The following is a 26586-nucleotide window of genomic DNA, read 5'->3' as shown; positions in this document are numbered from 1 at the left end:
CTATTTTAATGTTATTATTGTTATATGGTTTAGCTAGAATGAAATTCATTGTGGGAATTCGCTTGGATATATTTCTTTTTAGAAAACCATGAGCTGTAATTAGGAGTCCTACTTTCATCTCAAGTTAGCGTGCGAGTTATTTTAAAGAGATTTCTTATACGATTCATTTTGTATTTTCAAAAGCAAACGAATTTAAAATTCAACTCAAACACGGATCTGTATTTTTAAAAGTGAACAAACTTAAAAACTGACTTAAATACAAGTAACTTAGATTTTTAAGTAGGTAAATTTATTAGATGAGCAAATTTGATTTAAAAAATCAGGGCTGTTGGAACACAAAACCACACGTTTTATATACAAACTCAGGCAGGCCTAACTGCATGTGAAGACTCCTGAAAAAGCAGCCCATATCCTCCTCAGAAAAAAGAGCCCACGGACAGCCCACGCGGCCACGCCCATCCACCCCTCAAATCTAGCGACGCCGACGCCGACGCCGACGCCGACGACGACGCCCACCCCCGCCGGCCGCCGCCGTTCTGCTCCGCTTCCGGCGCCGCTGAGGAGCTTCCACTCTCCAATGCGCCTCAGGTCAGCCGCCTGCTTAATCTTCACCCTCTTTTCTTTTCTTTTCTTTGATCCAAACCCAATTTCTTATCTCCTCACCTTCGTTTGTTAGGATTTTGTGATGCCCATCCCGTCCGTCTTCAAAGCCATCCCTGCCGTTTGAATTTTGATCGATCGCAAGGAAAGACACAAGAAAGAATAAAGAGAGTGCAGTTGGAGTCGAATCGAGTGAGCTAATTGTTGCTGCCTGTGCCTGACTGCTGCTGGTAGTTGTACGTACTCTTCTTCGATCCTGAAATTAGGTCTTCTTTGCAATGAAGTACTCCCTTCGTTTCATAATATAAGATTTTCTAGTATTGCTCATACGTTTTATAATGTAAGATTTTCTAGTATTGCTCATATTCATATATTCATATAGATGTTAATGAATCTAGACACACATATATGTTTAGATTCATTGACATCTATATGAATGTGAACAATACTAGAAAGACTTACATTATAAAACAGAGGAAGTAATAATTAACCTATCCTATTTGTTGTATAAATTTTATGACGATGCCCTGTTTTTGAAGTTAACAATCGAAGATGGGCCTCTCGCGTCAGTTTCTGAATCTGCTCGTGGACAATGGCATCCCTAGAGCCAAATCTCTGCACTGCGTCAAACTGACGCGCCACAGGTTGTTCAACACAACAAAACCTACTATGCTGCCACTGATTGGAGATGGAAACGAACCGAAGAACAATAATCAGTCCATGGAGAAGATTGTGCTTCCGAGACCAAGCTTCAACCTGCAATTACTAGGGCAAGAGGAAGACCGAAGGAGCGAAATGCAGGAACAGAGGGATGCCAATGACGACGACAAGGAAGTCACTGATGACGAAGATTATTCTATGGACATTCTATTTCCAAAAAGTAGACACCGTGATGGTTCTATATACAGGGGCATCATGGATACATGGTGGAAAAAGGAATTGCGTATTGCAGATCGTAATGAGAGTAAGCGATTATATCTCTCTTTTTCTATTTTTGATTTGTTATTATCCTCCCTTACTCTTCTGCAGTGATTCTAGATGGTATCGAGTTGTATCACCAATGGACTGGAAACCATCCCAGCCAACTCCTACCAAACTACTACTACCAAACTGATCTCATCTAAATAGATGGCATGTGTTGCATATTGTATGCTTTGGGACAAAAGATGCCGTACAGTTTATGCCAATATCCCCTTCAATCCACACTAGCCCCGTGCTCAAATGCTTTCATTGGAAGCAATTGATATGCATTTCGAGGCAATGCTTCTTTGGGTGTTCCTAAAGAAAAATTTTTCAGGGAGGAGCACACTTCCTAGTAAAAGGAACATAGGTTATTTGTACTTTGTAGATGGAAGGAAAAATTTCCAATAAGGCCATATAATCATCGAATAACACATGTACTTTCAAATGGCAAGTATTTGTTTACTACATTAATTTCCGGTTACAAACTTACATTTCGACGTTACTTTTTTATGAAGCTCGGTTGGAAGCAATGAGGTTTTCAGATCCGACTAACTGTATCAAGGACGATGGAACTTGCTTGCAACATCCTCCTAGATGCATGCTGCAAATGTTATCATTAGAGTTGGCTGAAATTCATAATGATGGTTGCTTAGTAGAGTTGTACGGATACATAGCAGTGCGGGATGATCTGGATCCATTGCTTAATTATATCATCAATTTTAGCAGGGATGATCCTATCATTGTGGAGCAGGTACACATCTATACTTATCCACAGTTATTTCAAGGAATAAGTCTAGCTAACACCCCTTAATATTGAGGTTTGTCCGCTTAGGCCCTCAAGTACAAAACCACCTTGGGGGCAGCTTCGGTGGTGGTTTGTAACGCCCCGCTTTTCACGAGACGTTAAAAGCTAATTTACTGAAAATCCTAATTGCGAAAATTTTTGTTCTTTGAGTGTGAGTCTAAGTCGTGCCTTGGATCTCAATTCAAATCCTGTTGTTCCCTCCCATCGCCATCAAAATCCTCCACCTCAAGATTCTAATTCCGAGTTCAATTATTCCAAAGGTTAATCGCCTCCTTTGAACCCTCGCCAAATACCTGTTCCCGTTTCCAAAAATATCAAATCCCTACCTTGAATCCCTCCCTGCCTATCGATCGATCTATCTACTTATCTAACCTATCTATCCATCTATCCTTCTACCAATCAGTCCACCTATCGATCTGTCTACCCAGCTATCTATCTATCTATTGACCTCTCTAACTACCTTTGAAATCTATCCCATACCATTGTCCCAACCCCAAGGATACGGAGTCTCCTTTGAATCCTTACCGAATATTCGCTTCGACTACAAAAATATTCAATTCCCGTTTTGAATCCATTCCTTGACTCCACCCTATGTTCCTAAATATCATCTTTGAATTCAAACCTAAACTCCAAATTCTCTCCAATTCAATCTCTCTTAAAAAGTCTAGTTTGCCTCCCTCTGGCTTGTGGGCCGTTTCTTCTCGGCCCATTTTCCCCCTGCCTATCCCCTCCCTCAGCCTCGCACGTGTGTTGCACGCGCCGAGCCGATCCGAGAGATCGCTCTCTCGTTCTTTCTCTCTCTCTCTCTCTCTCTCTCTCTCGCTCGCTCTCGCTCCTCGCCGCGCCAGCGCCTTGCCGATTCGAATCGCCACCGCCTTCACGCGCGCTCGCGCGTGGCCGACCGGCCAGTCACCGCCACCGTCAGCCCTGCCGCGCTTGCACCGCCTGCGCCGCTCGGCCCCACACCCCCTACGACGCGTGCCTGGCCGCTCCAAGCCGCGTGCGTCCAACTCCCGGAGGCAGAGCTCTCTCTCCCTCCTCCTTTCTCCCAGAATGGCATGGGCAGAGCCCCCTTTCCTCCCTCCCCTTTTGCTTTTTCCCCGACCGGCACCATCGACCCCCCCCCTCTGCCGCCCGTGACTGCCAAGTTCGCCGCCCCCACCTTGACCATACGCGACAGCCGAGATCCCTTGACCATCTAAGTCGGTTCCCCCTCCTAAACCGCCTCTTCTCCGCCTATAAAAGCCAAGCCGCTCCCCGCTCTTCCTCTGTTCTTGCCGCCTTGCCGCCACCACCTTCCTCGCCGTTGCACGTGCCGGGAAGTCGGCGTGCGCGCGGAGCCGAAGGGGACTCCGATCGCCTTCTCTCCGTCCCCTTCCCCGGCCCGAGGCTGAGGCGGTCCCGCCGCGCCGTCGGACGCTCTTCCCAGCGATCTCCCGACGCGGTAGCCCCCGTTCTCCCTCCCCGCTTTTCCTCTTCCACTCCAGCTTGCGTAGCGGCTCGATAGCCCTCCCGAACGCGCTTGGACGCCGCCCCAAGCCCCGCCGCCGCCCGGCATGGCCCCGCCGCCATTGCCGTCCGATCCCGAAGGCCGCCGCTCGTCGCCGGCCCTCCTCGGTACTTCTCTACCCTATCCGACGCCGGGAATGCACCCCTTGAACATCGGAGATGCTCCCACCCCGCCGAATCGAACTCCCATTGCTCCGGTGGATTTTCCCCCTTTTCTCGCCGCCGGCGTGCGCCGCCGCGATTTATCGTCGCCGACCTCTCTCCGGAGAATCCGAGCCGTTGGATCGCTCCCTCTCGAATCCCTTGTCACTCCGGTGTGCTCCCCGAAGACCAAATCCGTCCCGCAAGGCTCCGGTGAACTTGGCCGCTGTCCGCCGTCCGTCTCGGCCTCCCCTTTCTTCCTCCTCCCGCCGGCCCGCGTGGCTGCCACGTAGGCGCCACGTCGGTGCCAACTCGGCTAGACCGAGTCAAACCGGCCAGTCCCGCTTTCCCCCTCCGAGCGCACGGACCACGGTGCGCCATGCGGCTGCGCGTGGGCCCGCCGCCGTTTGTCCACCCGGTGCACCGCTCCTAAGCCACGCGCACCCGAAACCCTAGCGCCGCACCCCGCGTGCGTCCTCCCCACCATGAACCCAACCACCACCACGTGGGCCCCGCGCGGTGGACCGCGTCCACCGGGCCGCCTCTCACACCCCCCCCCCCGCGCCCCCTCTGTTGGGCCGCCTCCCTGTGGCCACGCTCGGCCCATTGGCCGTCTGAGCCTTGTAAACCCCTCGGGCCGCGCCCTAGCCACCCCGAGGAAGTATAAATCCCATCCTTCTTTCCTTTTCTTTTCCAAGGGATTTATTGAATCCTTTTTCCTTTGCCTCCATAAACCAATTCTCCATTCCAAAATTCCCTAAATCATTTCCCTTGGTCCCGCACGTCAGTGACTGTCAATAATATTATTGAGAATATTATTTCTATAAATTCCAATAAATCATTTCCTTTGTCCATAAATTCCAATTAAACCTCCAAAATTCATATCTCTTGATCCGTAACTCCGATTTACCCTGTTCCACTTCCAATAATTCCATTAAATTGTGATCTATCTAATGGCACTATTAATTAGCCTAAATAGGATATTTTATTTGGTCTTTGTTTAGGTTTTTGATTGTTTGCGCCTAGTTGCGGTTACCGGATATTTTTCTTCAAGTGGAATTCTCGAAGATTTGTGAAGCTTTGTGAAGACCCTGAGCAAGGCAAGCCACCTTTGAACATATTGAGCCTATATTTGAACTTAATTATATTGCTTGCAAAATATTATGCATTGATAGGATTGCACTTAATCTGTTTGCCCCGTCTGCAAGGCAGACCGGTGGGCCTACCCAACTTGTTGCATCTGATCCTTCCATTGTTAATTGTTATATCATGTTCCCTTGTAACCATCTAGTTGCGCCTCGATATTTGTGCACTCTGTGCGAGTATCGACGGTCGCCTTCAAACTTAAAATCTGAGTAACTTCTTGGGTAAAACTTGGTTTACAAAAGCTTTGGAAAACCCGACGCCTGGGTCGGTGCCTTGTGAAAGAAAATGAGTTTTAAAAATAAAACTCGCGACACAAGGCCATTCCTGGGCGGAATACTTGTGCGGTCGCATCTAAGGACCGATTCCTTTGGAATTACATCCGAGCATACAATAGTGCGACCACACGGGTGGAATGAGACACCCCTGACTGAGTAAATAGCTAATCAAGGGAGCCTTGATGCCAAGAAACATGTGGATTCAACGGGGTGGTGTCGGGGAGAACCCCCGGGCTTCCTGGCACAGTATGGTCTGGGACCTAACCTGTTGTTGGTCTGGGACCCCTCTCGTTGGCATATGGTAACCCTGTGTCGGCTTTCGAAATGCCTTGTCGTGAAAGCCCCAAAGTCACCAGACGTGGCTGTTCTGCACGGGCTGGGTGACCAAGGCTAGTAACGTCGTGTGGGTAAAGTGTACCCCCTCTGCAAAGGTTATTAAACTGTTCGAACAGCCGTGCCCACGGTCATGGGTGGATGTGAGGTGATTCCTTAGTGTAGTTTTTGTTTTACCCTGTTTTATGAAAAGGTGTTAAGGTTTGGGAAACCTAATGCTTGGGAAGCAATTAGCTGTCCGGGGGACAGCGGGACCGGAAGTCCCTGGAAGTGATTGGTCGTTTGGGGACCACTATTATTGGAAAGTTTGGAAAAATGGTTTGGTTTGGGAAAACCAGCTTTGAGGCCAACTCTGGGAGTTGTGCAAATCTTTATAAAATTTTGGTCACTAGTCACCTCCCGACCGAGCTGAGACTTATCTCGCTCTGGTCGCAGAGAGCACACACTTAGATTATTAAAATGCTTGCAAACAAAACCAATTGCAAAATAACAACCTTATCTTTGAAGCCTGCATTAACCACCTAAGTTCCCATGGCTTGCTGAGTACTCCTGTACTCACCCTTGCTCTATATAAATATATAGTTCTGCCAGCTCTAAAGATGAAGTTGAAGTGAAGTAAAGATTAGGGTTTCGTCCTAGTTCCCTGCTGTTGCCTGTGGTGTTGGGTGTTAGACCGTTGGTTCCGCTGTTGCCGCTGTTGTTGGTGTTTGCCTTGTCCGTGTCGTCGGTTGCATTCTCGGGCTGTCTGAGCTGCAACCTAAGTTAAGGTAAATAAGTCCTCTACTTATTTTAAGGATTGCAATGATTCATATTTGTCACCGTGGGTACCAGCGCTACATCCTGGGACTGGTACTGAGATCGCGGTTTCGTAGGAAGCGGCTCGCACTGTTTTTCCTAGGACACGCTCATATCAGGTGCCGTTGTACGGCGGTGCCGGATTGGGGTGTGACATGGTGTCACCCTCCTGGCTTGTTAGATCGATGCTGCCACATGGGCAAAGCCACCACCAAAACCGCAAAAGAGAATCATTTTAGGTGTATATCTTTTGGTAGGCCAAATACCCAATTTTGTACGGATGAGGGTTAAGTAGACGAACCTCGATACTTGATGGGGTTAAGTAGACTTATTCCTTATTTTTAATTACATTATTTATTTCATTCATAATATAAGGCTAAACTTCTCACATGCATAATACATATGAGATTGGATTACTACATATTCTTGATGGCATCCTACAACTGCTAATCTACATCATCAAAGTTGAGATATATTGTGAATGTTTTATCACTGTAGCTCTTGAATTATTTAGTATACATAAAGTTAAGTTTGAGTCTTAATTTCCTTAATAACTAAAAACAGGATTAGTTTATTGTTGTTGTTCCATATATGTATATTGTTTTATAGCTCCATTGTAATATTTTGTCTTAGATGCAAACAAACCGCTTCATTTGATTAATCTGTCCAAAAGTAGTAGAATAATATTAAAATAATTTGGATTGTATAAGCCACTAGTACATTTGCCCAAGGTGATTTTTTTTTTTGAAAATTTCATACTTTTGAGGTGTTAATTTTATAGCAATTGGCAATATATTGTTACAGAAATCAAATGTCAAAACCTACTTTCGAAGACTTCTTCCAAAATGCGCCTTACATTGATGAACTATGATGAATAGCTAACTATCAGAACAAATTTAAAATTTGAAACTAAGGGTGTACATGTATTAAAAAAAATAACATGTTGAATAGTTTTGGACACTTGGTTGCTGCTTAGTACACTGCACAAATTGATTTTCTTTTGTTTATAGGCATATGAAGATGCATAGCATTAATGATCCCATCACTACATAAGTCTTGTCCTTTCATTTACACATGCTTTATGTTTTTTTTGGGATTTGAAACAAAATAAAATGAACAACGGGGTCCAGTATCCCCTCTCTACCACCATTATGCATTTTGTAACCAGTTTGTTTGATACATGACGAAGATCTTGGTGATTGTAGAATATTCCTTTTTAAGTAAATGTTGTTACAAGTGAAACAACAGACAACAGAAGGGAAGCATCTAGCTTTAGATATTTCGTAATTTCACTAGTATACGAAGTCGTGCATCCGCACGACTAACCGTCCTACTATATAGTATATAAAAATATCTATTAATGATATTATATAAACAATATTTTTGAACCTTATAAAGTGTTTAATGGTTTTTTAGAAATAATTTTATTATGAAACAGAATATGCAAGCATATGTGTGAAAAAAAATATATAAGCCCTTTTCTGAGTACACCTTTCGTTCCTGAAAAAAATCAACTTATATAGATGAAAATTAACAGATGTTTATTTAGATTCGTTCCTAATTTTTTTAACAGAGAAAGTAAAGAAGAAACCCTACTCCTCAGCCCACAGCACCACCAAAATCAGTAAACCACCGCCTTTCCCGTCGTTTCCACTGCTGCACGGCTGTCATTCTTCACTTATAAATTATAGTACATATGTTTTAGCAATAATTTTTTTACATGCCTGAATAGCATTGATGTTTAGAGCACGTGTTTGGCAGGAAACGATACATTTGTTAAATTTTAACATAGAGGAATTTGATTTGTGATTTCTTAATAAGTCAGATTTTTTTTTTCAAAATAAGAACAATTTTTCTTTTTCTCTCTTTAGAAATATTACTAACTGATATAAAGTTTTATATGTAAATTTAACTTCTCTTTGTTTTCTTTTGTCCTCAGAATTTGATATGGTCCAAAGGACCATTAGGCCTGAGCGGCATAACCAGCCCATTAGGTCCTTTTTGACCAACATGATTGCTTGGTCAAAAGAAAAAAAAAAGCTATGATTTTTTTTTTGTTGTTGTTGTCTCGCCTTTTTCCCACTGCCTAGCTCATTCATTATTTTCCTCGCGATGTTGTTTGGTCCATGTGTTTCTAGCACGATGTGGATCTCACGGTGATTCTCGAGAAGACTCCTGTTTGACCCAACCTCTTCCTACTTAGCCTAACATTAGATCCAATGGTACATATTAAATTTGTCGTGCATCCGGTGGTTCTTATTCACTTGAAGAGATATGAAGAGCAACTAAATATAATAACTTTGTAGGGTTCGCTCATCAACATGATGGGCCCTAAGCGAGGGATAGATTTGATGGACTTTGCTCTAATTGAATTTGACGTGAGGATCAAGACAGGCGAACAAGAAAAAGATGACCTACAGCTAATTGATGGTGCAACACTCTTATGGACTCCAGGCCTATGGAATCAGCCATATTCAATTAAGATCCCAGGCGATTACGGTGCAGTTGACATAACTGTAGCACACCTTAATAATGCAGTTGAGGCCACTGTAGAGGTTGTCATATCAGAAGTGCAAAGCGGTTTCAATTTGCTGCTTGGTTGTTTAACCAGTGACTTGAATAAGGAAATGCGGCTCTTTGATGGTGCCATTGTTGAGTCGCGTTTCCTGAAGAGGTCGGTGGTTGCTGTAAATTGGAAATCTTCTATAGATTTGAAGTTCAAAGTGGGCGCATCTCCATCCAGTTTCGACCAACATTGTGTTTCCTTCAAGCCGAAAATCCATGGCCATGATACTCAAGAAATAAAGACTGATTTTGCATTAATCTCAGTGAAGGTGACTTGGTCGACTTTGTTGCCTACTGGACTTGATTGATAGCTCTGTTTCTATAACAGAGTGGGTCAAGAGTGACTAAAAAACTTGCAGCTTACTAAACCTAGGTGTGATAAACTTGGATAGTGAAGTATTGTAATAAATCTGTCATTCTAATTAAGCCCTCCACCCCTAAAAATGTAATTTTAGTTATGCATCTGAATAAGTACTTGTTGAGATGCGTAATTAGAAATAAGGTCTTTTAGGGACGGTGGTGGCCCTACTTGCATTTGTTTCGGCCCAGTTGCCAGGGAGATAACAGTGCGGTTGTTTCGTCTTTCAGTGCTAGGGGTTGGATTTAATATTATGGAGGAATTTTCCAGGCACAACCATAGAGTGGATTTTCTGTTTATTTCTGAATCGTATGCTTTGTGGTTATAGTTATGGTTTTGGTACTAGTGCATACACATACAAAGGTTCTCATTTTATCACTACCTTTGCAACAAAGTGCATCATATGAACTATAGATGAGCAAAGTTTCAAAAATTTTCAGAATGTTTAACGAATGTTTTTTTCACATTTTAAACTTCTGTGCCATTTCCACATGATATGAACCATTAGATTCAGTCCTCACTGTTTCTCAGCTCATGTTATGATAGATAATGGCTGCTGAATAACCTGGTGATCTTCTTCAAGTCTGATCAATTCAATTGCATGCTCAATTCCCAGCTTCCCTCTGAATATTTCGAGAGGGACTACCTAGCATCAATAGATTGCCAAGTCAAAGTCAGTGGTATCCTTCAAAACAGTATATATAGCCTTAGCTAACCCTTCCATCTTTGCTTTCCACCAAGCTTGCGTATACAAACAGACTCGGTGTTTACCCAGTCTAGTATAGGGTCAATTTTCTCCTATCTTTCTGCGCGCGCACAAGCACACAAAAAGGCATAAGAAAGGCATTGCTGGAGGCAAATGAAGAGAAGACATCCCTCACCAAAATAGATGGATCTAGTTCTTATCAGCTAAACGGTGTGTTTTGTGTAACAATTTTTTTTATATATAAGTTTCTTTCAAAATCAAATAAATTGATTTTTCAAGTTCATAATAGTTAATCAATCACATGCTGATTGTCTATCTCGGTATCTGTGCCAATACTAGCTCCAGGTTTAGAAGGTAAATCACATCTAGACTACTCATGTATACTCTCTCCGTCCCAAAAAGAGCCGATTCCTGGGGTGGAGCTGTTATCCCACAAAAAATCGAACTCTACTACAACCACCAAGAAACATTAATGCGATGGGATGCAGAGCAGTCCTGGCGATGGAAAGCAGAGCATTGGCATTGAATTTTCTCCATTTCTTTTTTCAGTTGATGGCTGTACTTGAGTACTTTACTAAGGGCATTATAGTCAATTGTTACTAGTACTAAATTTACCTTGGAATTCTAGGGTTTGCCTTTTTATGGGACAGAGGGAGTAGGTCAGAGTGAGTTCAAAAACACTGAGTTTTGAGTTCGGTGCATTTATCTCCCATCCCACATCCTTCCCCGCACCACAGTTGTAGAAACTTAGATGGCGCAGTTGCTTGCAGCATTCAAATATGAGATGATGCAGGTCCCATTCAGCAAAGCACACATTGCATAGGTCCAGCCTTGTGAGACAATCAAGCATCCTAGAATAGGCACTAAAAAAGTTATCCACGACTGAAGCTTGGAGCAGCATATACTATTTCGTAGTGCAATCAGCCATCGGCTTCTCTTCAGGGATGGCAAGTTCAAATCTTTTAAGATGCCAATATCAATTGCCTCACTGACAAGAGGACCAATGACACTCGAGTAACTATTGATCAAGTAAAGCTTTAATTCGAGACCTTCAATACGGTTCGGCTGTGGTACAGAAAGAAATCCTTGACATCAATTGAGAGCTCAGGAAGCATCCAGGGGAGACGTTTCCAGCGTTTTGAGAGGACAATTGTCCTTACGGCCGTTTTTATATCAACTCTTTCTAAGATAGACAACGAAATATCATCGTTCAACATGGAGAGCATATCGTCATCGTCGGCTTCCTGCAACAAAACAGATCGTCCATAAACTTGGCCAGTCATAACAAGATTAAAAATTGTGCAATGTCACAATGCCATAGGAGCAAGACCAATTAATGCACATCATCAGTTATATAGGCTAGGAGTACACGATTTTCACAGATTTTGGTTGATGCTATGGTTCACCAAAGTGCGTACTGAAATCTTATGCCTTCTCAGACTGGGCACTTGTGGTTTACTGGACCGTCTAACCGAACCCAAGACAGACACGCGTTGATGGGCCATGAAGAACCTGGAAATAGCAATGTATCCTCTCTTTTTTTTTCTCTTTTTTTATACTACGAGATTAGTTTTTTTTCCTTTTTGTCGTTCCGGAAAAAGTACAATTTAGACGACAAAATTGTGGTCGTAACACGCCTACAAAATCTAGTAAGGTTGTACACTATTCTGAAAAGGTATTTGCGGAGACAAACATATATATGATGATTGACTCTGTGCAATTTGTATAAATATTTGAAAATATGCTAGTACATTATGACCATAAGAACTTGATTTTATTTAGAGTGATACAAGAACTTACTTTCAAACAAGCAGGGCCTTTTATATTAAAAAAATAATGAGGATAGGGAACTTTTCTTTACGCTTAATAAGCTCAGAATACTGCAGGGAAAGAGCATGGAACTTTTGAACAGCTCCCCAATTACCGAAAAACTATTTGTGCAGGGGAGCAGACCCCATCTTTGAGAAGATTGATCACCCTATCTTGCTCATCCTTGCTCTTAGGGAATACACATTCTGTTGAAGAACGAGGTGGAAAAATGCCTAATGCTTCGCAGTATTCACAAGGATCGTCGTATTTCAGAATGATCGTCCCCAGGTTGGGAGCTTGCTGCATCACAACCCTGATGAACTCTAACTGTTGTTTTAGTGGTCTAAAAGCAACAATTTGGAGCTCTTTCAGAAGAGAGTTCCTGAAGCTTGTAACATCAGGCGCTTTCCATGCAGGATTCGGTCTCTCCCCAAAAACTTTTGGTTCCCGGTCAACATCGCATGTGTGCTCCCATATCTACAATAAACAAAATAACCTAGTTAAAAATCCTGGAGAATGAGACAGGATGTAGATGATTAAACGAGTGTCTTAGAGTTCACAAAAGAAGACAAATTAACCTAATGTAACTAGGAAAAGCACCAAAGTACCTCAATATCAAACATCTCAAGTGATGGTGCAGCTTCAAGGAGGTTTGTTGTCCATAACAATTCAAATTCAGAAAAGATGCTATGTATAGATAGCTTCCTTAGATTGCTGAATGCACGGAAGAGTTGTTTTCCTTCTGGCTTTATCCATAGCTAAAACAAGAAACATTCACGTCAAAAAAAAAAAGAAACATTCACGACAAAAATGAAAAAAGAAACATGAGAATTGATGTTATGCATGGATGAGCGTACATTTGAATTAGTTAAACAAAATTAAGGCATGCATCAGCTTTAGAAATGCATACATATAATCATTGAAGTATTGCTACTTAACATTAAACATTTGTTCTTGCTCATGTGAAAATATACTAGTAGTACATCACGAACAACTATATGCTAATGATAACAGCAGTCCATGAAAAAGGATGGACTTACCTTTTCTCCTTGGAAATCCAATGTTAGAGTATGTATATTTGTAGTACCACTTGGAACCTCACTTAAAATAAATCCTTCATGTTTATTTGTTGCACCGCAGATAAGAGATACTTCCTGAAGATTCGGGACAACATCGAATGACAGCGGGGCATAAGGGCAAAGCCAAGTGTCCCAATTTAGTCGCTCCAATTTGGGAAGGCAGAGCACCTCAAGTTTCTCCAAGCAGCATACATCAAGTTCAAGAACAATGATGTTCGAATTTGGTGCACTTATTTTCCATATCGCATTCTTCCCCACATCACAATTGGATAGACTCAGGTATCGTAGTTGATTGCAGCATTCAAACAGATGATGGTGCAAGTCCCAACGGGCAAAACATAGATTGTAAAGAGAGAGCCTTGTGAGGCGAGTAAGCACACTAGGATAGCCACTGAAAAGGTCTTTCACAGATGAAGCTTGCTGTAGAATGTGCTTATCGGTGCAATCTACAATCTCCTCCTCGTCCAGAACAGAAAGGTCCATATCTTTTAAAATGCCAACCTCAATTGCCTTATCAAGCATAGGACCGACAACACGTGAGTAATTATTGATCAGGTAAAGCTTTAGTTGAAACCTATTGATGGGAAATTCGCTCCGAGCTATAGTCAATAAGCTCCTGATCCCTTTGGTTAGAGATGCCATTGCTTCATCCATATGTTCAACCTTGATGCGGTTCGGTTGTGGGACAGGTAGAAAATCCTTGACATCAATGGTGAACTCAGGGAGCAACCAAGGCAGATGTTTCCAGCGTGTTGACACGACACTTGTCCTTACAGCCGAGATTATGTCCACTCTCCCCAAGATAGACAGTAAAATGTCATCAGTTAGCATTGAGAGCCGATCCTCATGATCCATATCCTACAACAAAACAAACATCAGAGCACACATTTGTCAAAGGAGCCAACAGAATAGACATTATAACATAATAAGCAACAAGAGCTAGTACAACTTTTCTTGATTCTACGGTATGTTTACCAGGATTCTTTACATTATAATGAAATATTGTGCTCTAATTTTTTCCCATATGAGAGGGTACCCAGCTTCCATTCATCCACACAAAAGAACAAACACTTAGGAGTATATAGTTTTGTGTTAACAGCCTCTTCTTCCAACTCAGTAATCTCAAGAACAATCAAATTCAAATACAATCTCAGAAAAATAGAAGAGGAATTGAGATGGAAGAAGTAGAGGAAGCTTCTAGAAGTGGTAGTGAAGAGGAACACGAGAGAGAGTAAGAGAGGGATAGAGATCGACGGGGTTCAACCGAACCAAGCCGCCGCCGCCGCCGTGGCCGAAGCCGCCGATGTCTCATCTGTTCGATGCCTCGAGCAGGGCTGCTGCTGCCTTTTGTATCCTTTCTTCAGTCTCCATGGGCTGGGCTTGTAGTATGGCTAACATAGCCCATGTACAACCCAATTGAGTTCCTAACAATCCCCTCTTCTTAGAATTCGGCTTGTCCTCAAGCCGATGCAAAATATTGCAGATGTATGTGAACCATCTAGAATTCCAATAGTCATCTTCCTGAAGAACAAACTGATGGGTGCTAAGATTGTTGCTTCGATATAACTCCTTTGGAGCAAAATTGCATGCTTTTGATTGATCGTTTTTTGCCCAGCACTCTTTTGGCATCCACCTTTGATTGGTTTGGCTCTTTTCATAGCACTGGTCCTTCCTAGTCATGCCAAGCAACTTAGTATCCCATATAGCCATACTGTTATATGTAAGATATTTTTTTGAAATTGCACATAAGTGTAGTCCAGCCTTGAAACTAGATCCTCTGCTCCCATGGACAACGACAATAACACTAAGTAGAAATTTCCATGTCCTGTGTATGAGCAGGCACTGCAATTGCTTGTGTGTCATAAGATTCAGCAGCCCAATTGACTTACAAATATTCAGTGCATGTGCATCAAGTACTTGAGTAGAAGCTGAATATTTCAGAACATGTGTGTTCATCTCAAGTATAGAAGTGTCAAAACTGCTGATCATATTTACCTCTTGCAATAAGTTCTTCACCATAATTTTAATTTGGAAAGTCCTCTCATTCCTTATCAGTTCAAGCAATTTCCTCATGGACCCACATCTTGCTCCAGCCTCTGAAACATGTAGTATATGTGAACCATTCCCGATGCCAAGCTCATGCCTGACAAATGCTCTTGCTGGCCTGACAACTGTATGCCTGTCTTGGTCACTGTACACAGTACCAGCCCACCCAAACTTAACCATCTCATGGCAAACTAGAATGGCCAAAGCTTCAAGACATGTAAGGCCAACAATATGCCCCAGATGATAGCAGTGCACTAGAGACCAACTATTCAACAGAATTATGTCAATTGAGGTCCTGTTGTCTCTTGGATTCCAAGGTTTGCATAAGATTTGTTCTTGCCCATTAATATGCTCCTGCAGGCTAGATACTGCAACCATTGTGCAACTTTCCTGATTCAACAAATTCCACTGCTCCATCCTAGCACATAGACTCATTCCCACTCTAGTTTTCCAGCACTTGCATTGCGCAGCCTGAACAAAAGTATTTCTACAATTTGTTTGATTTGGTGGAGGCCATGGCTTCAACTCACCACGGTGCAAATTAATATCCTTCAGCTCAGTGAGAATCATTACATTACCTTGACATACCAATGCAAGACAACTTACTTCGGTAGGTGGCAGCCAAGGTGGCAAATGATGTACCCTTGACCAATTGAGTTTGAATTCTGGACCAGCCATAGGCTGCAAATCCCATCCATTAATCACTCCATCACAGGTTGGAGGTGGCCATGGTGGCATCAAACCTACACTTGTCCAAAAGGAATCGAGTACATACCATGGGATGTGCCACACCTCCCCTCCTCTAACCACACCACCTGACCAGGGAGGTGGCCAAGGATCTCTCTTGGGATGCCCCACCAGCAACTTCTTGATAGCTTTGAGGCATTTCATCAAACACTCAGTGGGCATCAGCTTGGCAAGGTCCATTTCAGCGATCAACCATGGCGACAAGACTTCGGATGATGCATCAGGTAATACAACACCCTCAGGCACACCCATCATGATCTGGCATGTGACCCTGGCGTGGTCTGCACCACCCTTGACATCAAGGCCAACTGTCGAACAGTTGGCGGGCATCGCCTTGGTACTATCAGGGGTGTCAATGTTGGTGCTGCCAGTGGTGCCGTCAATAGCTACCAACTCCATTGATGACACGACAAGGGTGGCGCAAGTAACCACAGTAGCCACAGTGTGATCAGGCTTGGTGTCGGAGCTGGAACATATCGTCGAACACTTGGTGGGCGTGACCTTGGGAAGGTCCTTGGCGGCAATGTAGGGGACAGGATCCTTGTCCTCGACGTCCCCAAGCTCGAAGGCAACCATCGGGGCAGGTACCTCGCGGATGTGACTTGAATTCACTGCCACCCAAGTGAAGTTGTTGTTGTGGCATTCCATCAAACAGTTGGTGGGCGCTGGAGGAGGTGGTGCCATAGGTGTCGAAGATGATGCAGCCTTGAGAATGGCGGTGGTTGCCCTGATGGCAGCAATCGTCTCCTCGGAAGCCTTGCTCCTACGAGCCTCTATCTCCTCCAACTTCTGAAAATTTTGATTGAGCTTGTCCTCTTGCCGGCGCTTGGCCTCCATTTGTTCAAACTTCTCCAATATCCGATCCAAAGCTTCATCTAGCCATTTCTCCTCTTTATTCATGGTGGTATTGATGAGAACGGGCTCTGATATCCTCTGATCTTCCTTGGACATCCCAGGTTGGCTTGGCATTCCATCGAGCAGTTGGTGGGCGATGCTTGGATGAAAACCTTCCCAACTCAATTCTTGCTCCATCTTGCATGGCTGCCTCCCCAACACCTCCATGACAAAAATCCCAGTGAACCGAACGGCTCTGATACCAGATTGTTAACAGCCTCTTCTTCCAACTCAGTAATCTCAAGAACAATCAAATTCAAATACAATCTCAGAAAAATAGAAGAGGAATTGAGATGGAAGAAGTAGAGGAAGCTTCTAGAAGTGGTAGTGAAGAGGAACACGAGAGAGAGTAAGAGAGGGATAGAGATCGACGGGGTTCAACCGAACCAAGCCGCCGCCGCCGCCGTGGCCGAAGCCGCCGATGTCTCATATGTTCGATGCCTCGAGCAGGGCTGCTGCTGCCTTTTGTATCCTTTCTTCAGTCTCCATGGGCTGGGCTTGTAGTATGGCTAACATAGCCCATGTACAACCCAATTGAGTTCCTAACATTTTGTTACAGTCACCAACCACTGGAAACTAAGCTAATACAGTCACCAACGACAGGCAGCACCAACCAAGAAGTTCAGGGAATTTCACCAAAATAAAAGGCGAAATCCTAAATAGAGGCTTGCTGCTTGGGTTCCTAATCATGTTCTAGTTGAGATCACGCGGGAGTTGTTACTGTAACAAAATCGGTGAGCAGATAATACTGGTGCCTAGTGGCGAATCGGGTCAGAACAAACTCACATTGTTGTGGCTGTTATCGAGCTCCATGGATAATCCAGCCTTGGTCTGATTCGCCTCCCCGTGTGATGGAGTCGATGCGGAGCAGGAGGGGATGGGCGCAGAAAGAGAAAGCATCCTCGAGCGCTCGGCGACGGCGAGACCCTGAGGGCGCCTTGAGGCTGATAAGAGCGGCGGCGGGTGGTCGGCAGGCGCCGGTGTTGAGGAGAGCGGCGCCGGCGGCCGCCGCGGCGAGCTCTCGCCGGCAATGGAGGAGAATCCGAAAAGGAAATTGGATTAGTGACCTTACGTTAGATATTAATTACGGATCTGCCACTCGGTTTTCCGGTGGGCCATAGAGAGGCAAGCTTATATGGGCTGGGCTGGCTGTGGATATATCACAACTTCATGAAAAGAAAAAAGTCTGATTTGACTTCCTCAACCATTGGCCGCCGAATCTTATTCGTATCCATGGACTGCAAATTAGGAATAATTAGGCTGTGTTTGAGGGAGGGGGGATTGAGAAGATTGGGAAGATACGTAAAACGAGGTGAACCATTATCGTATGATTAATTGAGTATTAACTATTTTAAATTTCAAAAATGGACTAATATGATTTTTTAAAGCAATTTTCATATAGAATTTTTTTTTGTAAAATACACACCGTTTAGTAGTTTGGGAAGCGTGCGCACGGAAAACGAGTCACAATCTCCCCCAATCTCTTTTGAAAGAACGCAGCCTTAGTATTAGTAGCTTCTTTGGACTTAGCTATTGGTTTGTCGGAAAAGACATTTAAAATTGTGAAGTGTAAATGATCTACGAAATAGTGGTTTAGGTTATCCTGATTTGGCATACTAGAAAAGCAAAACTGCAACTGCTACGATGCTGAAATAATGATTAAGATTGCAATAATTCATTAAACAAACAATCCGTGCCGAGAAGGATGAACTCATGCATACTGAGATGTTCATCAACCAATCGCCCAAATTATGTCTTCAGCAAGTACAGCGTCACTTGCTCTCTGTCCAAATTATCATACAAACTCATCAATCACGTCAGGGATCCGCGATCTACATTTGGTAACCGCGGCTTGTGATTGATTATCTGGCATCTTCGGCACCATCTCTGAATTTTCTGTGTCTATGGAGGTTCAGACATGACAGTGGCCGTGTTTAGTTGGATCAAAGTTTGGATTTTGGTTGAAATCAGAGATGATGTGACTGAAAAGTTGTATGTGTATAATAGGTTGATGTGATGAAAAAGAACTGAAATTTGGATCCAAACTTTGGATCTAAACACAGCCGGTGTCACTCACTCAGGGTGTGTTTAGTTCGCAAAAATTTTTAGGTGTCATATCGAACGTTTAACTGGATATTTGAAGGAGTTTACGGAAACAAATGAAAAAACTAATTTCATAACTCGTCTGGAAACGTGTGACGAATTTATTAAGCCTAATTAATCCGCCATTAGCACATGTGGGTTACTGTAGCACTTATAGCTAATCATAGACTAATTAGGCTCAAAAGATTCGTCTCGCTATTTCCATACAAACTGTGCAACTAGTTTTTTTAATCTATATTTAATGCTCTATGCATGTGTCCATAGATTCGATATGACGTTCTTAAGAAAAAAAAATTGGGAACTAACAAGGCCTCACTGTGGTCACACCAAATCCAATTCAATGACCGAGCAAAGTCAGAATCACTCGCCCTCCAATTCAACATCTCAAAGATTGCAACCCTGCAATCTCCGGTGGTCGCCGGAGCTAGCGACGCCGTCGGTGGTGGTGGTGGGGCTCCGGCGAGCAGAACGCACTAAAGAAGCTACACAACTAGCTCCACTTTTAGTAGTTGTGTGCTCAGCTCACTTTGATCACTTCGTCACTGCGCCCCTTTTTCTCTGACGGCATTGTAGCTTCTTCACATGCATTGCACTCCTCTTTCTCATCCTAATAATCCTAGGGCCTTGTCTCCTTCCTCCTGTCCATGCATGCAAATCATGTTCTGTTCTGTTCGCCATTGACGATCGATTTATCGAGAGGGCCACCAAGCTTCTTTATCTTTTTTCCAAGCTCGTGCCTTTCAACGAAAGTTCAGAGAACACGATCAGTGGAGCGAAAACAACTCTCCCACTCTGACCAATCATCGGAAAAGTTCATTTTTTTGATACATTAAAAAAAAACTAGCTTAATGATGGCTTTATGATCTTATGAAAGTTACTCTGAAACCTGAAAGGGGGTTTGATTCCTATGTATCTATGATTGCCACTGATTAGCTTTCGATTCTTTGCTTTTGTGGCTGTGTCTGAAAAGTGTTGCAAAGATATATCTTCCAAAGCTAGTAGCTTCAGAAAACACATGACAACGAAGGTTTTTTGTTTAAAAAAAAGTTGCAAATTGCGATGAGCCAAACTAACTTTCTAAGAGAAATTAAATGAAGAGCCAAAATTGAGCTGAAACTAATGAGGATTCCGTAGTGAACTGTACACCATTAGTCCATTACACCTACCGCTCATTCAAAGTTGCAGAGACAAGAAACACGGCAAGAGAGCTTTTCGATTGCTTGCATCAGAAACCGGAGGTAGGTGTGGTCAACCCCATATTGACAGGAAGATTGTTGCTCCCTCCGTCCCATAATTTAAGGGATTTTAAGTTTTTCTTATACTGTATGAACACTCGTCTTATTCAAAAAAATTAGAAATATTATTTATTTTTTGACTTACTTTATTATCAAAAGTACTTTAAGCACAACCTTTCGTTTTTTTATATTTGTATAAATTTTTTGAATAAAACGAGTGGTCAAACAGTGCAAGCAAAAACTTAAAATCCCTTATATTATGGGACGGAGTGATAAGTAGAAAGTAAAGTGACCATTAGTTCGGTAAAAAAAATGAAACTATTAATGATTTAAAGTTCAGTAAAAAAATGAACCATTAATGAATTGACAGTAGAGTACGAGTAGAAAAGGTAAGGGCATCCAATCATCCACGTGCTTGTGCAGTTAGTGCGTTGATCCATAATATCAAAGACTACAGTAGTACCTGAACTGTCCCAAATATCATACCAGTAGAAGATCTGCTCTCTTTTTTTTCTTTGTAAAGATTTCTTGTATCGGTCCATGCTATTCTAGATGTAGATTTTGGTACATGCTTGAGCTGCTCGTGATTAATGCTGAAAAATGTTTGTTGTAACAATGTACAAGTTACTTAAACCTATATTGGCCTTAGTTTTGAAATCACAATTAAATACGGAAATGTCTAGGATAACCGGGTTTTGGTGTATATATGCAGAGCATGAATTCATTTTACAATCAAAGTATATTGCCAATAAAATCCTATTTATTTTACTATAACCAAAATTATTACTTCGTTCGATTCCAAATAAATTGTTGGTTTTGACTTTGAGTTGTCGACCAATAGTATTTGAATAATCTAAATATCTAGCATCAAAATTGTATAATTAGACGGGGTTGTTTAGATTGCAACCAAAATAAACCTTACTAAATTTTAGCAATGCCAAAATTTTGGTAATATTGCCAAAATTTTGGTAGGATTTCTTATATATTTATCAAAGTTTGACAAGAAACTAAATGGATACACATATTTGATAACTTTACTCTAAAAAAAATGGTATGGTTTGAAATGACATCAATCTAAACAAGCACGTAATCTAAAGTACTTTAGTAATATCTTATATACAAATCTATTTACTCTTAAATTGCTTAAAACATAAAAGTTAAATTGCATCTATTTGGGTCAAAGCCAATAATTATCACAATCCTTCAACATCAACAAGGCTAGTACTTAATCAATTATATCTCATATGAACTATATAATGATATTGAATCATGTAAGAAACCTATCGATTCTCCACCATCGTCAACGTCAGGTCCCAACTGCCTCTCAACACAACTGCAGAAATGACAGGTTCGTTCACTGGCACACAACTGCAGAAGTGAGCTGGAGTACACATTTCTGCTGTGACCTGGTCTCTATGCGATGCTGAAAGGAAGCAAAGAGGCAATGCAATGCATCTGCATGCATTGGGATTGGACTTGGGAGTAGTCGGAGATGAGCCACTGAGACAGCCAGGTTGCCTCCGTTCGAACGTTCCGTTAAGACTGCTTCTTGCCTTTCCAAAATCAGCTGTAACACTTTGCAACTGTAGTGCCATTATGCTTAATGCTTTCCAGCATATTGTGTCTTTGTTCTCTTTGCTCTTTTTTTTTTAATCTTCTGAAATGTGTTTCATGCGGTGTGTTATACGGCTTTTTTTAGTGATGGATAAACCCCGGCCGCTGTGTCAGAATGTGGTCTTGTTCCTAGGTTCAGAGCATTCCACTGCACAATTATGGATAAGGGCTCCTTTGGGTGTGTTTAGTTCACACCAAAATTAGAAGTTTGGTTGAAATTGGAACGATGTGACGGAAAAGTTGAAAGTGTGTGTGTAGAAAAGTTTTGATGTGATAAAAAAGTTGGAAGTTTGAAGAAAAATTTTGAAACTAAAAATTTATTTATAGGAGTGGCAAAGAATTTTGTTAGGATTTAAATTTATATGGTTTTTTTCCCTAAATGTTTCTTTGGTTCATAGAAAATGAACGAAACTTTATATACGATTGTATTCCTATGCTTAACATTTCATAGGAAAATTATCGAGATGTGTGATTTTTTTAATAAATTTTTCTTTGTTTCTTCCATGGTACCAACAAAGGGCTCTTATATATCATTCCCTATGTTCTGGATTCTGGTAGGATTCGAGAACCATACGACTTCGATTTTCGTGTTGTTCAAATCCTGCGAATCAAGGGGCCTAAATGATGGCTGTGAACTTTGCTTTGTTATTGTTCCTAAAATATTATAGTGCGATGATGCAATACAAGCCGTTTTTTTGACAAATTGACCCTTTTCAAAAACTTATTTCGAAACTAACCCCTGCCAAAAACTTCAACCAAAAATAGGCCGTCGCCTCAGCGCCAAACACATTGGCGCTGACGTTGGCCGTGTTAGCGCCAACGGGACTGGCGCTGACATTGTGCCACCGTGGCGGCCGGGGCCGATCCCCAGCTGACGTGGCAGCTACCTCAGCGCCAACCGGACTGGCGCTGAGGTGGGACTTGGCCGCCAAGGCCCAGACCAGCAAGCCTTCTGGATGGCTTGCAGGCTGGGACCTCAGCGCCAGCCAAAATGGCGCTGACCTTGGGAAACTCAGCGCAAGCCAACCTGGCGCTGAGGTGGGACTTGGCCGTTTCGGCCTTGGCCCAGACCAGCAAGCCTTCTGGATGGCTTGCGGGCTGGGACCTCAGCGTCAGCAAAAATGGCGCTGACCTTGGGAAACTCAGCGCCAGTCAACCTGGCGCTGAGGTGGGACTTGGCCGTTTCGGCCTTGGCCCAGACCAGCAAGCCTTCTGGATGGCTTGCGGGCTAGGACCTCAGCGCCAGCCATAATGGCGCTGACTGTGGGAAACTCAGCGCCAGTCAACCTGGCGCTGAGGTGGGACTTGGCCGTTTCGGCCTTGGCCCAGCCCAGCAAGCCTTCTGGATGGCTTGCGGGCTAGGACCTCAGCGCCAGCCATAATGGCGCTGACTGTGGGAAACTCAGCGCCAGTCAACCTGGCGCTGAGGTGGTACTTGGCCGTTTCGGCCGTGGCCCAGCCCAGCAAGCCTTCTGGATGGCTTGCGGGCTAGGACCTCAGCGCCAGCCATAATGGCGCTGACTGTGGGAAACTCAGCGCCAGTCAACCTCAGAGTCAGGGAACAGAATACTGCCGAAGATGTACAGCACGTACGCCCTACAGTATCGCTGTACTGTAGCCTCATCTGCCTCAGCGGGACACTGACCGAAGTTGGCTCGCAACCAACTCAAAGGAACCCCTGATGTCTTCGTCTGCCTCTGACCATCAGGTGCCACTGGAGGCTCCAGACCAAGGTACTCCTCGACCCTCTCCCTCCAGTTCCCCGACGCTGTGTCACCTGTAACCGGAAATTAAATGGAATCATTAGTAATTGCAAAAAAATTAACAAATGAATACGAAGACTCGTTAGTAATTCCCTGACGCTGTGTCACCTGTGACCGCCTGACCCCGGATAGGAAGACCCAGGATCATGGCGACGTCCTCCAGAGTGACCGTCAGCTCCCCGCACGGTAGGTGGAAGGTGTGTGTCTCTGGACGCCACCGGTCCACTAGGGCCGTCAGAGCAGCGGCGTTGTACAGAGGCACCGGTCGCTGCGCCATGGTCACGAACGCCAAGAGCTTCGCCCGCCGTAGGTACGGGATGTACCGGTCGTCGAACAGTATGTGGGCCGTGTGACCTCTTACTCGAAGGGTCTTCAAGCGCTGCATCAATAGACAAACATAATAACATAAAGTTAGCGACAATATATCATATACAAGGGTTGTGGAAAATACATCATGCAACTAGGAACTTTGCTGCTCCTCCAACATGTCCTTAACTTTTGTGGGCCACTTCTTTCCACACAGGATATCTACAGTTGCCTCTTTGTGTCTATCGACAAACCAACTATTGCACTTCGAAAATGTGTATGCCACAATAGCTGTAACCGGCAGTTTCCGAATGCCTCTCAATACATTATTGAAACTCTCGGCCATATTACTAGTCATGATGCTATGACGACGCCCGTTGGTATCAAATGCTCTTGCCCATTTGACCTTAAGTGGCATATGGTCTTCTAGCCACTTCTTTGGCCTCTCTCCGACCACACCCATGAGGCGTTTTATCTCATCTAGGAACAATGCTTTCTCATTTATTTGACATATGCGCTCAAGATCTTTCATCTGATCAGTCGTAGCTCCAGCTGTGTAGAAGTTAGCACAGAAGTGCCTCATGCACCACCTGTGGTGAATGGTTAGGTGATGAGGCATGATGTGGATGATGGAGTTCAAAATGCCAGGGTGTCTATCAGAAATTATACACACTTCTCTATTAGGACCGATCAACTTGTTTCTCAACATGTTGATGAACCACTCCCAGTTGGATGTATTCTCCTTCTCTATCAGAGCAAACGCCAAGGGAACAAGATGTAACCCGGCGTCGACCCCTATTGCCGTGAGCAATGTACCTTGGTATTTACCGGTTAAGAAAGTGCCATCAATTGCTAGCACCGGCCTCAAGTGCTTGAATGCTTCTATGGACTGGCCAAATATCCAATATGCACGTCCAAATACTCGCCTCTGTACTCCATCCACCATCCTGGACTTCTCGGGATGAGCCTCAACACGGAAATGCATGGTAGGGTTCTTTGCTTTGATGGCACGCATCAGTGTAGGCAAGCAAACATACGCCTCGTCCCAATCTCCCTAAATAACCTTCATAGCAACTTGCTTAGCACGCCATGCTTTGCCATACGTAGGCCGATAGTGCCATATTTGCTCAACTGCCTCGACAATCGCTGCTGGAGATAAAGTTGGTTCAGCTCGCACAAATGCCTGTAACCTGTTTCCAATAAACCTTGAAGTAAGTTGCAAATGCTTGCCGGTTACTTCCGCACTACAGCATGTGTGGTCTTCGCCCACCCTAGTCACCCGCCACCTATCTCCTCCACTCTTCCTTGCATTAATCTGCCATTTGCAATGGCGATCGAGACAAGCCACAGTATACTTTACTGACGCGTTAGATTCCTTCACATGGTACGGCCGGTGGACACGGATAGAATAACTCTGTAGCCATATTTTCAGATCATCCATCGATCGAAACTCCAACCCCTTCCTTGGTTCATCACACATTGGTTCGAAGGCACCGTCATATTGTGGATCCCCATTAGCAATTGCTAGCCCAGATCTGGTAAGATCCTCGAATTGTGTTATTTCCGGGTTTCTACCCACCAGTTTCGCAAACACAGTCCTTTCATGCTCTGACATCTTACGCACTGGACGATCATCATCGGAGTCGGAAGCGAACTCATCCAATTCATCCTCTGTATCATACTCCAACCAGCCTGGGTTCAATCCACTGCGTATCATAGCCTCCTCACACTCCTCTCGGGTATAGAATTTCAGCCTAGCCAACTCCCTTAGGCCCATACTTACATTCTTAGCATTCGCTTCTTCCTCAGGCAACTCCACATCATCTCCTACCTCCCGACCATCCTCAACATCTCCTTCCTCTCTTACCGGCACATTCTCCTCCACATTAACTTCCTCCCTTAACGGCACATTGTCCTCTGCATGTACTTCTTCCCTTAACGGCACATTCTCCTCTGCATGTACTTCCTCCCTTACCGGGTCATTCTCTTCCCTGACCTCCACATCCGCCATATCATTTACTCCCTCGCCCCCCTCCACGTCTTTCTCAATCAATTCTTCCTTCCTACTACACCTCTCCGACAGTTCGTGACAACTAATGGGTGATTCTATGAGTGGACTTTCATTAAGGTCTATAAGTTCTTTCTTCCCTATCCTACCATCTTTCTTCCATGCAAACACCTCAAGAGATTTGAAATGTGACTCCAATACTATATCTATATATGTTTGCCATTCGATCTCTCCATTCAAGTCTAACATAAATTTATGTGACATGACACGCCGCCCACATCGTATCTCCCTTGCATACCAACCGACTCATCATTCCAATCCAATTCATGCTTGATGCGAGACATTAACTCCTCAAAGGTAGGCTTCGCAAAAAACACTAATTGTCTAACTGTCATTCCCTCAAATTGGCTTCCATGTGTACTTTCATCTACCACACAACCACCATAATGAAGCCGGACCAATCTATCCATCTACAATTTTTAACCCATGCATAAACATTAATTACTTGAAAATAATATGTAATTACCATTGCAATACCAATACTTCAAAAGCTAACAACATGTCTAATTTTTCCAATAAATAAGTACATTACTCAAATACTACACATTATTGATAAAAAAAACTCTACTCCTACAAATTACCTACCCTTCACCACACATCAACCCCTTTCAAACCCTCTCAATCACCACAAATCCATCCCACATCCTAGGCCATCACCACACATCCATCTCCCATCAAACCCTAGTGCATCACCAAACATCCATCCCAAATATATTTTGTCAAATG

General features: G+C 43.5%; 3 protein-coding genes across 4 annotated transcripts; 1 reads left to right on the top strand and 2 right to left on the bottom strand.

The window, feature by feature from the left end:
• The first annotated feature begins 426 nt into the window (after window positions 1-426).
• Window positions 427-9766, top strand: LOC9267888 (uncharacterized). The gene is made up of 5 exons (XM_066312157.1): window positions 427-588; window positions 677-836; window positions 1140-1564; window positions 2079-2314; window positions 8874-9766. The coding sequence occupies exons 3-5, from the start codon at window positions 1153-1155 to the stop codon at window positions 9438-9440; spliced, it is 1215 nt and encodes a 404-aa protein (XP_066168254.1). The 5' UTR covers window positions 427-588; window positions 677-836; window positions 1140-1152; the 3' UTR covers window positions 9441-9766.
• A 1088-nt stretch (window positions 9767-10854) lies between these two features.
• On the bottom strand, window positions 10855-17816 carry LOC107276641 (F-box/LRR-repeat protein At4g14096). Of its 2 annotated transcripts, none has more exons than XR_001547152.3 (5): window positions 17558-17810; window positions 13046-13942; window positions 12614-12763; window positions 11997-12482; window positions 10855-11440 (listed from the first exon to the last, which is right to left on the bottom strand). XR_001547152.3 is itself a non-coding variant. In XM_026027165.2 (5 exons), the coding sequence occupies exons 1-5, from the start codon at window positions 17669-17671 to the stop codon at window positions 11407-11409; spliced, it is 1557 nt and encodes a 518-aa protein (XP_025882950.1). In that variant the 5' UTR covers window positions 17672-17816; the 3' UTR covers window positions 10855-11406. The 2 variants fall into 2 exon arrangements, 1 of the variants encoding a protein (XP_025882950.1); XM_026027165.2 differs by having other exon boundaries at window positions 12121-12482; window positions 17558-17816.
• On the bottom strand, window positions 14110-17210 carry LOC4344097 (uncharacterized). Its single transcript, XM_015789211.3, has one exon. The coding sequence runs from the start codon at window positions 16937-16939 to the stop codon at window positions 14393-14395; it is 2547 nt and encodes an 848-aa protein (XP_015644697.1). The 5' UTR covers window positions 16940-17210; the 3' UTR covers window positions 14110-14392.
• Window positions 17817-26586: the final 8770 nt, after the last annotated feature.

This window comes from Oryza sativa, chromosome 7, assembly GCF_034140825.1.
Source record: "Oryza sativa Japonica Group chromosome 7, ASM3414082v1".
Taxonomy (NCBI): Eukaryota; Viridiplantae; Streptophyta; class Magnoliopsida; order Poales; family Poaceae; genus Oryza; species Oryza sativa.
Note: the sequence above shows the minus strand (reverse complement) of the source record. Positions and strands in the feature narration are given on the sequence as shown.